The 15,126-nt window shown below is 39.1% G+C and overlaps 1 protein-coding gene across 3 annotated transcripts in view; it reads right to left on the bottom strand.

Annotated features, from left to right (window-relative positions):
• AK8 (adenylate kinase 8) overlaps positions 1 to 15,126 on the bottom strand; it is a 97,420-nt gene that overhangs the window by 23,229 nt on the left and 59,065 nt on the right. For all 3 annotated transcript variants that reach the window (XM_067541899.1, XM_067541900.1, XM_067541902.1), the window contains one exon: positions 13,058 to 13,199. In XM_067541899.1, coding sequence (XP_067398000.1) covers positions 13,058 to 13,199 — 142 coding nt within the window. The remainder of the gene's footprint in view (positions 1 to 13,057; positions 13,200 to 15,126) is intronic.

Raw genomic sequence — 15,126 nt, 5'->3', positions numbered from 1 at the left:
TAGGGGTGGGGAAAAGGAAGATATCACTATGAGAAACAGAGTAACTGCTGGAGAAATTCTCCATGAAGCAGTAATTTAAAATATCATTCTGCTTAAAGACAGAGCTCTTATGCTTAACATCACAATAACATAATGCTTAACAAACCAGAGGAAGTTAAGTTAACTGTTCAGTCTTATGTTTACTAAAACTGGTTACATGTATTCATCAATAGTTAAATTAAATGCCAAGTATTTTGTGGTCTGCTCTCTGCTAAATATTAACCTGCTGTACCCGTAAGATGTCTCAGACTCACTGATTTTGTACATATCAGTGGGACAAGGTATGTAAAGTAATATATTTTATTGGACCAACTTTTACTGGTGGAAAGTACAAGCTTTCAAACTACACAGAGTTCTTTTTCAGGTCAGTGTAGATCCAAAAAAATATATTACCTTACCTACCTTGTCTATCTCTTATCCTGGGACCAACATGGCTACAACAATACTGCAAGCATACATATCAGTGGGACATTTATCAGAGTTCATTTTATAAGAATTAGAATCCAAAGGCAATTTAATTATCTGTTTTGCTGATCTGTGCAATGTGTGACACCGCTTTTAAGAAGCTCATAAGCTTCTCGGAAACAAATAGTTTTAGGAAAAAATTGGGATCATAGTTAAGCTCTATACGGGGAAAAAAAGCAAACCTGGTTCAAAATTAATCCTATGCAATACTAAGGGAGAAAAATGTCTATAATGGAAAACTTGGTGTCACCTATGCAAAGTGTGTAAAATGGTACCAAATTAGAATGGTGGTGGTTTACAGGTGTAATTGAACACGAGATGCAAAGCAGTAGAAAGTCAGACCCGATGAGGATGTAAGAAGGGGAAAAATACTCCAACAATATCTTTCCTGCAATAATAGCTGTAATGATATTACATTTCTGACCTCAGTCTTAAATTATCCTGCACTTACCTACTAGAAAATACTGAGCAAATATCTTGTTGCAAGGCAAACATCAGTAAATCCATTGATGTTTTAATGAAGATTAGACTTGTTAATCCTCATGGTAATAACAAACTAGTTTCCATTAAACATGCAGTATCACTTGACAGTTCTAACTATCTCATCTGGATTGTATTTGCCGTAGAAAGATGCACTCCTCTTTCCAAGTTTTCAGCTCTAAACAGACGATATTAAGATCCTACATAAAAGCAGCACATTCCCTGCTCTCTCTGTCGATTTAACTATGGACCAGATTCAGTTAGACCTACTTGTTTTGAGTAATGCCTTCCTCCAGGAGTAGTCCCCCTGATTCCAAAGGAGTATCCAAGAATTAAGATCCTACTCCAGATGAGTACAGTTGGCAGAATCTGGCCCTATGTTTTTATTCCCAAAGTTCGGGGAGCTGGCAGCCTTGGGGTTCAAAGGTAATGTACATTTTTGATGTAGTTGCTTCAAAAGTAATTGCCCTTTTGCCCTCAAAGGCAGACAGCAAACGAAGTAACAGACTTTCATAAACTAAGTTTTAACCCATCCAGAAGCAAGGATGACCTTTCCACATTTACTCGGAATAATATTCACCAGACTTTTTCTAGCACAAACACTGGAAATAAATGGTAAAATGTCACCAGTCCAATATGCTGAAACTATTGGGATAGCCTCTCTTTTCCTACTACTGTTTCTCAGTTACTATGGGCTCCATCCCACTGTCCTTATGTAGACAAAACTCCCATCAACTTAGTCAAGGAGCATTTGGTCTCCTGCAGTATCAGTCCTCAGAAGATTAAAATGCTACATCATAATACATTTGATGTTTTCACATCCCAGCTATTAACAAAAGTTTTACTGGTCCCAATCAAATCCTGCCTTCGGTTGCTTCCTTCTGAAAGCTTCGTAAAATATCTACAATCAGATTAGCAAATATCAGATTTTTTGTGAACTCCAGAGGAATGAGGAAACTAAGTTGAAAAATTCATTTAAAAAATTACTGACTTTGTTTTCCTAAAAAGAAATGGTCAGATTTTTCACAGTAGAAGACTTCACTACATCCTAGGTTACTCTGTGAATTCTATCAATGCTACATTGCAGGAAATGGAGTGATGCTACATGACAACATTGGGCTACTTTTCCTATACAGCAAACTTAACTGAGAGTGGCTAGTTAAAAGTAGCTCCACAGCAAACTCAGCTGAAATTTGCTGCTTGGACTTTAAGTTTCAAAACGACAATGCCTAAAATAACGTCTTAGGATATTGGCATCTCGTTGGATTCTGAGTCAAAAAGTCACTGAGAGAAGAATTAATTGAGAGCAAACTGGGAGACTTTGGTGAACCAAGTCCTGTGGGATTGGTAAGGAGCTATTAGAAGTATGCTTGCTGTCTTTGTCTGTCCCAATTTTCTGGTGACCTGAGCAAGGAGAGTTAAGGGAGGAAAAGTACGAATCAGATGGTCAGACTAGTTGAATAAGAATACACTGATTTTCCATTACTTCCTCCCTTCATGTCTGGATTTGAGATCTACTGGACATGAGGATATCCTCCTTTTGGACTCCCTGAATAATGAGAGAAAGTTTTTCCATGCAGAAATGGGAGTATCTGGCTACTGGATTCAGATGGGGGCATACCAGTAAAAAGCTATTTTTTTGGGAAATTAGAGAGAGAATCTGAAATAAATATCCCAATATCTAAAAAAAAAAAAAAAAAAAAAAATTGTCCATAGGGGCAATGTTTACTAGTGGCAGAACAAGCCATCCCCTTTCTTTGAAAGATACAGAGACAGGGTGCAAGGGTAGTAACCTGACTCTATCAGGAATCTCAACCCATGTGGTGCTTGATCATGGCTCTTGTAGATTTCTGTACTGTTTCAGAATCAAAAGTAGCTGATTTAGACAGATTTCTATGAAAATGGAGTAAAGTCAGATATCTGAACACTGAGTAACCTCTGAAAATGATACTGGCATCAGATTCCTCCGGCTCATATAAGTCCATATAGGAGCCAATGTTACCTTGATTAGCCCCCTGCAAGTGTTGACATTGGTGAGCCAGTGGAGAAGACAGCAGCACTGACATTGCCTTGAAGGCACTTGTTCTGGTTCTGCCATGAACCTTTGTACAAGAGGCACCGAAAACATCAGTAACGAGGCCAGCATTTTCAAGTACTGACTAAATCATCTCCTGGGCAGAAAGCAATCTGCTTTTGCCAGTATGGGGCTGGCTTGTGCTCCAACTCACTACCATTGCCCTTAGAGTTCAAAAAGTTTTAAGAGCGTGGGGATTTCTGTCTGTCTCACACTAGGGATGGCGTCCCAGAAATGAGAACCTTGTACCGATGGTATCTTTAGAGAAAGATAGTTTCAACTTGACCCCAAAGATGAGTGGTGAGGGGTAGTTTGGCTGGCAAATTTTCATGGCTTGCTAGTGGCAGAGCTCTTGATTTGTGAGAGGTAGCTGCTCTGGAAAAGTATCCTTTGGGCCTGTGAGAGCAAAAGGAATGAAAGGACTGTTTTTGAGTCTGCCTGTGTCCTTAAAAAAAATCTTGACTTGGAAGTAAAAGCGTTACTCCTTTTTCTCTTGAGCCATAGGAAGCTTGTTGAAATCACAGGTTTCCTTAACCACTGTTCAACAAGCAACCTTTGACCATCAAAGGGAGCCTGTATCAGATGAGTTTCCAAAAACAGCATTTGTCTTCCATAACCAACACCAATTATGCCTCCTAGTCACACTGGAACAGAGCAGAGAACAAGAGGTGAATCTCATGATAACATGTGCAGCATCCTTCACAAATGAAAGGGCTTTATGAAGATTCAGAGACTCTCTGCTAATTTTATGCTTGGTTCTACATTCTAAACACACATTAATGGCTTGGCCCCAGGATACAGAGGCCCTGAAGGTGTCAGCACAGGTCATACAGTAGCTGCACCAAGAACTGCAGAAAAGGCATCAATCTCTTTTGGAGGAATGCTCAAATATTTTTAATCCACTGGTTCCCTTAGGAGAAGTAGCTTCAACTAGGATTCGTGTTATTCTAATGAAGGAAGCGATGGTGGAATCTACTTTAAGCGATAGAACAAAATTTAGTCCTTTTATACTTAGCAATTTTGTAAAGTTTCAGAAAAATTTGTTAGCAGGTCTCTTCTTCCCTGAGAAGAACCATTTAGAATCTACATTATTTTTTAAAGATTCAGGAATTAGAACTAATTGTTTTCCCTTATGCTTTTTTCATTTGGAGGGGGGTCTCTCTGGGGAGCCTCAGGTGACTTACTATCTCCTCAATCTCTAACATTTTAAGCAATCTTCAAAATCAGCTTGTCCAAGTCACCTGTTTCAAAGAGTCTTCTCCTCCTCCAGCTCTCAGTCTGCAGAGTACCCAGATAAGAGAAGGAGACTTTACCTTTCCAGGCATTATCTTTCTGATCGGTTTCCTACCCTTGCCTTTATCTCTCTTTGTCTGTTGTTTTTTCTTAGGAGGAAAAGCTGTGGAGGATGGGTGACAATTCCAAATGTTCTCTGGTGAAGAGAAAGGAAGGAAAGGTCAAAAGCAAGGTAGGGTCTGTCAGGTCTAGAGGTACAGAGAAGGCATATTCATCTTATTTAAGTATATACGTCTCTGTTATAATAAAGATCCTCAGAAGTTGGACAGGGTGGGCTGGTGCTTGGCTTGATCACTTGCTCATATGCTCAGGGTTTAACACATTGTCATATGTGGGCTCAGGAAGAAATTTTCCCCCAGGTCAGATTGGGTTTTTTCACTTTCACCTTAGGGTTTTTTCACTTTCACCTTAGGGTTTTTTCCCTTTCCTCTACAGCGTGAGTTGGGGTCGCTTGCCAGGATCATCTAGATATATCTCACTTAATCAATTCCCTACTATTTCAGGGACCTCAGGCATTGGTGCAAGTAGGTCCATCCTATTCTCTGCTTGTGGCACACAACATAATTTAGTCTCCTGGGGGCTGTAATACCTTAGTATAAATGTGCAGGTGCTGGGTGGTATTGGTGGCTTGTGATATAACAGGAGGTCAGACTAGATAATATGGTGGTCCTTTCAGGCCTTAAATTCCATGAATCTATGACCATGTTCCCCACTGCTACTGGGAGTGTGGGGCATTGGCAGACAGAGTTTAATTACTCTTGCCACACTCTTTTTGTCTCCTGCTAAGATGCCCAAGCCTGCATAAAGACGAGGGTGAGACGAGGAGTGAAAAAAAGATTCCTCTCTGCCAGCCAGGCTACAGAAATCCAGACCTCTCTGGGCAAGGAGCTGCTTCTGCCAGTTAAGGGGTTTGTGTGCAGTTCTCTGCATTAAATATAGGGGATTAGTTGGTGCTAAAAGTATCCAAATGAGCTGCCTCAGTGAATGAAAGTGGGCTGTTTAATTCTAAAGCATCCCCTGAACATGACAGCAAAGAATACAGTTATATATAAATATGTTACATATATATATGTAACAGGCTGGCAGTGCTTGCTTGAAATATCCCACCCAGTTATCAGCTGTTGATCCTGCTGGGAAAGAATTACATGGGTCCTGCTGACTCAGTGAGACAGATGCCTCAATCATCAACACAGATATCAAAGAGGAGGGAGTACCTTTATAGGAAAAGAGGATCTAGAGTATGGGCTGAGTAGTGCTGAGTGTGGAACCCTGGGAGCAGCCAAACTTGGGGAAAAGGCTTGAGCTGATTTTTAACATTCTTATTGTTGTTTCCTTTACTGATAAAGCCAAACCCCAGGAAATTGATATGTTTGGACTTTGCATACTATGTTGGCTGTGTTTATAAAAGTAGTTTGTGAAAGGTGCCTGCTCACAATCCATCTCTCTGTATTCCTGATGTTGGTGAAGATTTTTATATTTGCTTAAATGTCTTGATCACCAAACTGTTTTTAATTTTTTTCCTGTGTTTTTCTTGTGAAAATGAGGTGCAAATAAGAAGAGAAATTACACCGTTTACCTCTCCGTCGTTCATCACAGATTTTTGTATATTGCCAATTTAAAGCATGCTTACTGTAAATACATATAATACAGCATTTAAATCAGATGCATGTTTTAAAAAATGCCCTTGTAATGCTTTCCATGCCAGAATAATTCAGTCACCATATGGGTTCTTGATATAACTATTTTGGGACTTATCTTTTTCCTCATTAACAAAGCAAGATATTAATTAAGTCATTTACCTTCATTTCCATATCTATATCAGTTATAGAGGGTAGCAAGGAAATGTTGATAAAAAAAGAATTTGAAGTTATCTAATCTCTAACAAAAATATTTCTTCTGATATAGAAAATGCATCAGTGGAATACATATTCAGTGATAAGTATTCTAGTCCATGTCTGGTAAACTCTCAGATAATGGCAGCATGGTAGGGTCACAGGGATTCTATTAGCTCAATTAACGAGGAGTAAGATAAGGCTAACACCTAGCTCTTCAAACGGCTAAAAAATAGAGCTGGTAGTAATGGAGTTATTAACCTTCGCCAGCCATTGAATTTTGCTGCTGATTCAAACTCCATTTCCTAGTTCAGGCCTCCATTAATAGGCTGTTTATTATCCCTAATCCACATTGGGATCAGCTGCAGAAATATGAAAGCTCCATGTAAAGACCAAATGACCAAAAAAAAAATCCCTTTTTTGCATTCTAATTTTTTCCTTTTGTTTGTAATATATTCCCAGGTTCTGTTTTAGGAAATAAGAACAACATTATCCTTGTTCTAGGTTATTGGCATACAGGCTACTACTAATCAGATGAAAAATAAGTTTAAAAATATTAGATAAAAGTGACATAACTGGAAATACAGCCACATCCTTTTGAGAATTCCAATCAAGAAGCAATATGATCTCCAATATAAACGCTCTATAGAATCATCTTTAAATATTTTTTGCATTGGCAAAGAAACTTTGGGATTAAACAACTGGAAATTTAGTGAAGTATATCATAAACCTCTATTCATTTTTTTGTTAGCTCCTTCTCCCAATTCACGAGTCTATTTTGTCCATATGTTGTGTCCTGTCTGACATCTGCAATTGTGTGCTTTCTGGGGCAGGGACTGTCAGCATTGTTGCTTGTGTAGTACAATGGGCTCTGAATCTCTCTCTCTGTGTATGCATAGTATGCCCAGCCATTTGATACCATCTTCATGAGGCAGATGATGAAGACCCAGTAGCCTGCCGTAAAAGGAAGCGGGCACTTGTCAAGGATATGCGGCATGGCTTGAAGTTGACCACATCTACATCACGGGGCATTAGAGAAACCCCATTTGAGGAGTCTGGACACACAATTGCCCTGTCCTGTTCAAAACCAGTTCAGGGATGACCACAGGTGCCCTGACAGGTCAAAACCTGATGGGCAGATGGTTGGGTCAGTGACAAGAGAGTGATTAACAACTTTCATTGCTGACCACTCATTACACCAAGCAGATTCCACCGTCATGTCCTATGATGGCATAAGTGACCATAAAGGTCACTTATCAGCTATCAGCGTAGCAAGACGTTATGGTATTGATGGCTTTGACCTCATTTTACATTACCCAGATGTTAAACATGGCCATGCAACATATGTGTATTCCAACATATTTGATGCTATTCCTCCGGTTTTTACAATGTGATCCACATTTGCAGCTTTAGGATCGCCAAAATATATAAGCTGCCAAATTGCACTAGGACCAACCGGTCCTCCCAATACTTGATCATCCAGCAATCTTCACTGGAGATTTCAACAGTCATCACTATGAGTGGGGGTATGCTGATTCAGATGACGACAGTGACCAGTTGATGAACTGGACCATTAACAATGACTTTGTGTTAATTCACAAGGCAAAACAACATGGCACATTTCTCTCAGTTGAAAGAGTACTCACCTGATCTTTGCAGGGTTAGTTCGCTAGACAGCCATCTACAACCAGTGAGTTGTATAGTACTTAATAACTTCCCTCACAGCCAACATATACCATCACTCATCCATGTCAGGCTCCAGCGACCCCTCATTCAAAGTTCAATCAAGTGTCAGTGGAATTTTCAAATTTTGGAAAGTTCTGCAACACTTTGGAACGTAGTGTGGTTATCATTCCGTCACATTGTATCCCAGTCAATGAAACCTACCACTGATTCCAAGGAGCCACATGTTCAGCTTTACCACAGGTCTGTCAACCAATTTACACTCCCTGCTTGAGTGCCAATTACCAAGCCTTGCTCAGGAAATTTGAATTATCTGGTCAACCAGACATTGTAGATCATCTGATTCAGTTTCTGGCCACTGCCAGACTCACTCGGTAGAAGGAATCTATGGAGAAGCTTGACTTCACTTATTTCTGGCAGACGTGCTGGAACTTGGTCCACCAGCTGGGTGTTGCCCAATAACCTCCAGGCCAAAATCGCCCACTGGTTAAGTCCAGTGAGGTTGCAAGCCATCTACTGCAGGTAACAAAAATTCTGCTGAAAAAGCAATTTAAATGCAAAGTATATGACAAATGGCATCAACTTCAACATCAGAATGTGGGTAGCAGTCAACCAGAGCCATTCACGGTTGACGAGTTAGAGAAGGCCCTTAACTCCACCAAACCAGCAGCAGCAGGGTATGATAACACCTTGCCAGAATTCCTTAAGCACCTTGGACCAAAGGTGTCACAATGGCTCACTAATTTTTATATACGGGTCATTAATGAGAAGAAGCTACCATGCACTTGGCATCAAATAAAGATTATTACCATTCCCAAGTTGGACGAGGACCCCCACAATGTGGTGAGTTATCACTCAGTATCCTTGCTGTCAGTGTGTTTTAAGGTGTTTGAGCGCTTGGTCCTCCAATGAATTGCTTCGGAGTTGGACAATGTCTTGCAGATTGAGCAGGAAGGGTTGAGGAAAAAATGGCTTTATGGATTATACTCAAACTAAAATAAATAACTAAATAAAACAAGACAATTTTGGATTGAGACCATACCTGTAAAGATATAGTCCACAGGTAAATTATTAGGAAAGTTCTGAATGGTAGAATACAGTTTTGATAGTTTGGTAGTTCTGATTTGTCAGATCAATATTAACAATAGGCCCAATAACAATAAGGTAACAAAAAGAAGGGTTGTTTTTACCAGTTTTGGAGGGTGGGGAAGATGCACTGACAACAGGCATATAATGCAGGCCTATCAGCTCTCGAGCTAAAGGGTCTTATGCTACTTCTTTTTGAGTCCATATACACTGAATCAATATATTCATGACACAAAGCAATTTTTCAATGCATCTTCAGTGAAATGGGAAGTTCTATTCCTTAGCAAGTATGGACAAATGCAGTCAGTTTGTAGACAAATTTGCTATCATACATTTAGGCTTCGTCTACACTTACCCCAGTGATTCGGCGGCAGTCGATGAGAGTTACGCAAACTACGCAGAAAACTTGCGTAACTCCAGTCAACTGCTGTGCTTCTCTTCTGCGTGCTGTCTTCACTGCACTGCACCGACAGGAACCACATTCCCATCGACGCAGCGCTATGCCACTTGCGGGGGTGGATTAACAGCGTCAACTTCTGGATTGACTGAGCCGGTCTTCACTGACCGCTCAGTCGATCCAGATAAGTCGATCTGACGGCGACGACTTTGCCACCGTCAGTGTAGATGTAGCCTTAGCTGATGTGACTATGATCACTGTCATTGTATTTAGAATTCACTAAGACAAGCTGTTCACTAGTTGGAAGCTGAAGCTAATAACAGGAGATATGTAACAGTAATAATCTACATTGTTGCTGGTGAACTTTATTTCTGCTGCAAGCTTGGCAGAGAGCGGTAGCTCTGTCTTACTCAATGTATACGTTTATCGAAAATCCAAACTTGGTATTTTCACTTGGCCTCTGGTTTTCACTAGATTATTTGGAGAACAATTTGCCCAGATCTAGTCTATGCTTGTATACAGAGGATGGAAGAGCATAAACAAGGTGTTTTTCATAGAGGTTTTACTATGTCTTAGAAATATCCAGAGTTGTACAATCTACTTTCTATTTTAGCTCAAGTAATAAAAGCAACAGGAGCTAGAACTGACATTTGCACCTGCTTTGATAAAGGATTGCATTAAACCCTTAACACCAATAGTCCTGAGCGTCTGATACTAACCTCTTAACTGTACTCTCACTTACTGCATACAGTAAGGGGTTAACAGTCTTCCTTTACTAGGAGGCTGAGAGACCACTAATAGATTCAGCTTCTTATTTGCCCTAAAGGCTGCCACAGTTCAACACGATTAGGATCCTGTCCACTTAAGCTGTAACTGCATCATAAGGAGGAACATGGAAGGCAATGCATGTGTTCTCAGAGTACAGAGACTGGTGCTACAGGAGGACATTTTAGTCTGACAGAAAACAGGCTTCCCTGCACCAGTCTGCAGGCTAGTTTTGCTCTATGTCAAATACTAATTTAAAAAAAAAATCTAATATCTTACATTTGCAATGTGAAAATGAATTATTTTCCTCCTTGTTCTTGGGCAGGTCTTTGGATGCAGTGGCTGATGCTGTATGCACTTTTTTATTATTATGTTTTAACAAACTTTATAGCCCATTTTGTTTGTTTTCAAATAACTTTATTTTCTTTCTTTTTTACCATCAATTACTAGGTTTGTTTCTCTTTCCATAAGATGGAGGAGTCAGGAGACTGATCCTGCTCAATGGTGTATAATTTAGTATTATGTGCACTAGGTTTATGAGGTGGGAGTCTGATAAAACATAGTATTTGAACACTAACCATTTATTAGCTCTAAGGAACAGATTTATGACTTGACAACCAGACAATAATTCTGTGTTCTGATCAGCCAAAGAGGTCTACTTTGAGTTCAAACACAGAGTAACGTACCCTTTCACAAATAATTTTGTTTACTGATGTGACTAGATGTTAATAATAAACTTGATATATATGTAAATTTATTTTAATCTAATTTCATCTACAGAGCCCTCCTAAAATGAGACTTTGTAGATTGTTTTCTGTCTGATTTATAGATTTTTGCCTTCTATTCCCAGATTGATTTCAAGGCTATAATTCTATCAGGATTTTCTCCTGATGTCAAAAACGCCACCACCGCAGATAGTGTTTTATAACTAGCATCACAACTGAAACTAAATTACAGCCCTTCTATCCCGTGCTTCTATATGTCCTTTGTTTATAAGCTCTCTTTCTTTCTGTATATACCTGGTACTTCAGTTTCATGGAAAGAAATCAACTCCAAAATCAATCAGGTTAGCATGTCTGTTTTTGTCCCTTACTTCAACCCTTTTGTAAAATAGTAAAGGTCCAAAGTCTGCACTGAGTACATACATGCAGCTTCTGTTAAAGCCAGCGGGAACAGAGTGCATAGATCAGAGTGGAATTTTCACATCTAAGACTTTATACACCAACCACTTTTATGTGTATTATTAGACCCTGATCCGGCAATTGTACACACTGAATTCAATGGGAATATTCACATGCATACACCTATTTATGTACATGTATACAGACTTGGTCCCTTACTTTTTTTTAAGTGTCTATGAATGTATCTTCCAGGAAATGCTATCATTTAACCTAATCTGACACAGGTTTAAGCATCTTCTCCTCGTTAGCTCAGTCACTCAGGAAACTGGTTTCTCTTTTAAAAATATTTTTCAATAATTTTTCTATACCAAAGACTTTATATGAAAAACAACAAACTCCCTACCCTTTCCTTGTCACATCCACAATACCTCCTCTCCTCAACTCAATCCTACCCTTTCTCCTCCTTCCACTGTACACTTTGATAGCAGCCACATGGAAAAACAGCTGGGAGAAGGAGAGATTTTGCCAGTTTAATGTTGTGTTAAATAGTTTTGCATGTGAATTTCCTCTTTCAAGGTAACTCTGAAAGAAGGTGGGGAACCCTCCTGGAAATGTAGGAACTAAGAATTTCTAACATGTGCATTTATGATGGCCACCCTCTTGGACAACACTCAAGTACTAGAAATAGAGAACCTCCCAAGGTGAGAGCAGGAATCTTTAAAGCTTGATCTGAACAGCCAGGACCTCTAGCTGAGAGTTGTAACAGATGCCCATCCTTTGTGGACCAGGCCCAGGGGGTGCCATACATTATTTTCTCAAGAGGTTAGAATAGTTCTCTTATGATGTTTGAGTAGTTTCTCCCCCAAGAACCCATATCCCTTGAACTACCTTCCTGAACATTCTTTTAATAAACTAAAATCAAATATCACATTGTCTTTCATTATTCCACACAAAACAAAAAGACAATAATCTTATAGTGAGGTCCCAGCCATACTAACATACTTGTAGGATATCACATCAGCACAGATGTAAGCAGCTGTCGTTTCCACCCAGCTCCAGCAAAATGCATGCAGTACATATAGTCCAAATGTAACCCCTTCTTGGCGTCTGGCTTTAATGGTAACTCAAATAAACCACCACAAAACAAATCTTAACCTCAGCTTGCTCCCCAAGTTTGGCTGTCCCTGGGATTTCCCTACATCTGTTCTAGCCTCTCCTTCTCTAACAGAGAGACTTCTATATCTCTGGCTGGAGTTAACAACACTCATGTGTCACTATGACTCCACAGTAATTATCTTGCATTTTTATGTCAAGAACCTGACACTGGGGTGACTCAAAAAGAGAGCCCTCATTCCTGTACAAGGTCCTGGAGTCTGCCAGCCTGTTACAACTAGCATAAATAGCCAGAGTAATAATGATGCACCTAGTTCTAAGTAAAAGTCTTCTCTAAATTTGCAGGGTGGGATTTTCTGAAGTCCGCACCATTGGCCTAACTCTGCACCCACTAAAATCAATGGTAAAACTCCTATTGACTTCAGTGGGACCTGAGTGAAGCCAATACTGAATGCTTTTGAAAATCCTCCTGGAAAAGTCCTGGCTCAATCGAGAAAAGTGGATCGCCCTAAAGAAGGAGCGTTTACAGTTATAAAAACTGACTCTTCAATGAGCCAAGAAAAAATGGATAAAAGGAATCAAATGCTATGCTTCTATGAGGACTAAACTCTTTTATCTCTCATATTTGATTAAAGTAGGTAAAAATAACAAATAACAAACAAGAATAATAAACATTGTTATTTAAAACATTTTTTTTTTACGGTCTTACCTGTTTGGAATAATTCCTGCTCTTTCCATCTGTTCTGCCTGATCTAAATCTCTTGGGAAACCATGTAGCACCCAACCGTCGGTCATGCAGTCTAGTCTGTTAAGACGATCTGCCAGTAACTTTAAAACAATGTTGTCTGGGACTGGAGAGGATTAAAAAAAAAACAAGCAAACCCAAACACCACTTATTTTGTTTGTCAAACCTCAGTACTAACCAGACAGTAGAATGCTTTTTCTTAGCCTATGATGTGACCTTAGCAATAAAAAGTTATGTTTGAAAGCTGTAAACTTTTTGGGTAGGGACTATCATTTACTGTGTGTGTTTACAGTGCCACAATGGGGCCCCAAACCTATTGAGGCCTCTTAGACTACCACAATATAAATAATAAATACTGCCTATATAAGCATGCAGAGTCATTTTTCCTCATAAACACTTATCTATGTATATCTAGATTATCAATATTTTAGCTCTATACTGGGTGACATGACCCCATAAGACCTGCAGAGGCAATGATGTAAATCAGACTAAATACCTGCTTTGCAAAAAAAAAAAAAAAAAAAAATATTTGAACATATTTAACACAGCAGATGGAAGCGGCTCCTCTACAGCAGTGCCATGGGGGGAGATTCCTTAGTGTGTATTGTGGCCTTAAGCTTTCCTGTAAAATTATTTTTATTTTCTAGTCTTGGACCAGAAGATAAATTTTCAAATGTGAAACAACTATAAACGGTTGCAGTGTTGTCTTCCTGAATTTGCTGTTTCTGTTTATAAGACTCTGATCAGTTTCACAACTGCTATTCAGAATCATGTAAACTTTTGTTTTAATTTTATAGTATAGAGGAGAAAGGAGGGATGGATAAGTTTTCACTATACCCTTCATAATGTAAAATACTTCAGTCAAGATACACAATTATCATTACTTATTCCTATTGACTTATAGAAGAATTAAATTAATGGACTGAACAAGGACTATTGCCAAACTTCCAAGGGCAGATCTCTGATATATTAGGTTTAGAAGCAAATACCCAACTAGCCCCATGAAAATGGTTAGTAAGCATCATCAGCAATACCTACAAGGAGTCGTTTCATGGGCAAATGTCTAAAACAATTTTTAAACAGCAGAGACAGTGCCTCTTCTGTATTCAGTGTCTAGCACATTGGTGGTCCTACCGGAAACAAATAAGGATGGATTGCCACCTAAATCCATAATAAGGAATTGGATGTTTCGCTATTCACCGTGCCATAGCATTTGCATACAACAGTATAGTGGGAAGTTTTCATATCAGAGTATGTGTTTCAGAGCTGTAATGTTGGAACTCACCTTTGTGGCAAATAGACAGGTATTTCAGTTGGGCATGTTCCCATTAACACATTACTACCACAAGTACTGGGTATTACAGGGCACACTGTATGGTCCATATTTCTAGCAATTTTTAAAGAATGGAATCTCCACTGCATCCCCCTTTCTATTCCCAAAACTTCAACATCACCCACTAGGGAAAATCCCTTTAATGCCAGTAGTTGGGGAGTCTTGTTTCTACTGACTCTTGTAAACCTATGACAGGTGCCATTCTATCTCCAGCACCAGTGCATGTTGAGTCTCTCATTTTCCAGAATCTTCAACCCTCAGCTATGAAATTCAGCACTTCTCCTTTTAGAATTGAATCACTGAGTTTACAGATTGCTCTCAGGATTCAATGTACCAGCAAAAATGAAAGAAAGCCATAGAGAATTTATTAGAAAACTAATTAGTGTATTAATGGAGGACACCCACTTCACACTAACAAGTTAAGAATAATACTCTTCTCTAAAATGCATCTACTAAAAGAAAACTGCAATGGAATATAATAATTTCTAGTCACCTGATCCAATGTAAATGACAAAATCAGAAGAGATATTTCTGTAAAATGCCATATATAAAATTAGCTATAAAATAATGCAGAAGGAAGCAGTAATATTGTCAGACTGATGATATAAATATAACAAGAGGCAGATCAGAGCTGGATCAAGAGACACAAGGAGTAGGAGATTCCCCACTGGCTTTTGGGGGGAGGAAGAATTAAGGTAAA

This window comes from Emydura macquarii, unplaced genomic scaffold, assembly GCF_026122565.2.
Source record: "Emydura macquarii macquarii isolate MOO-44397 ecotype Brisbane River unplaced genomic scaffold, CSIRO-AGI_Emac_v2 contig_691, whole genome shotgun sequence".
NCBI classification, from domain to species: Eukaryota; Metazoa; Chordata; order Testudines; family Chelidae; genus Emydura; species Emydura macquarii.
This window is presented reverse-complemented; position numbering and strand designations above follow the sequence as displayed.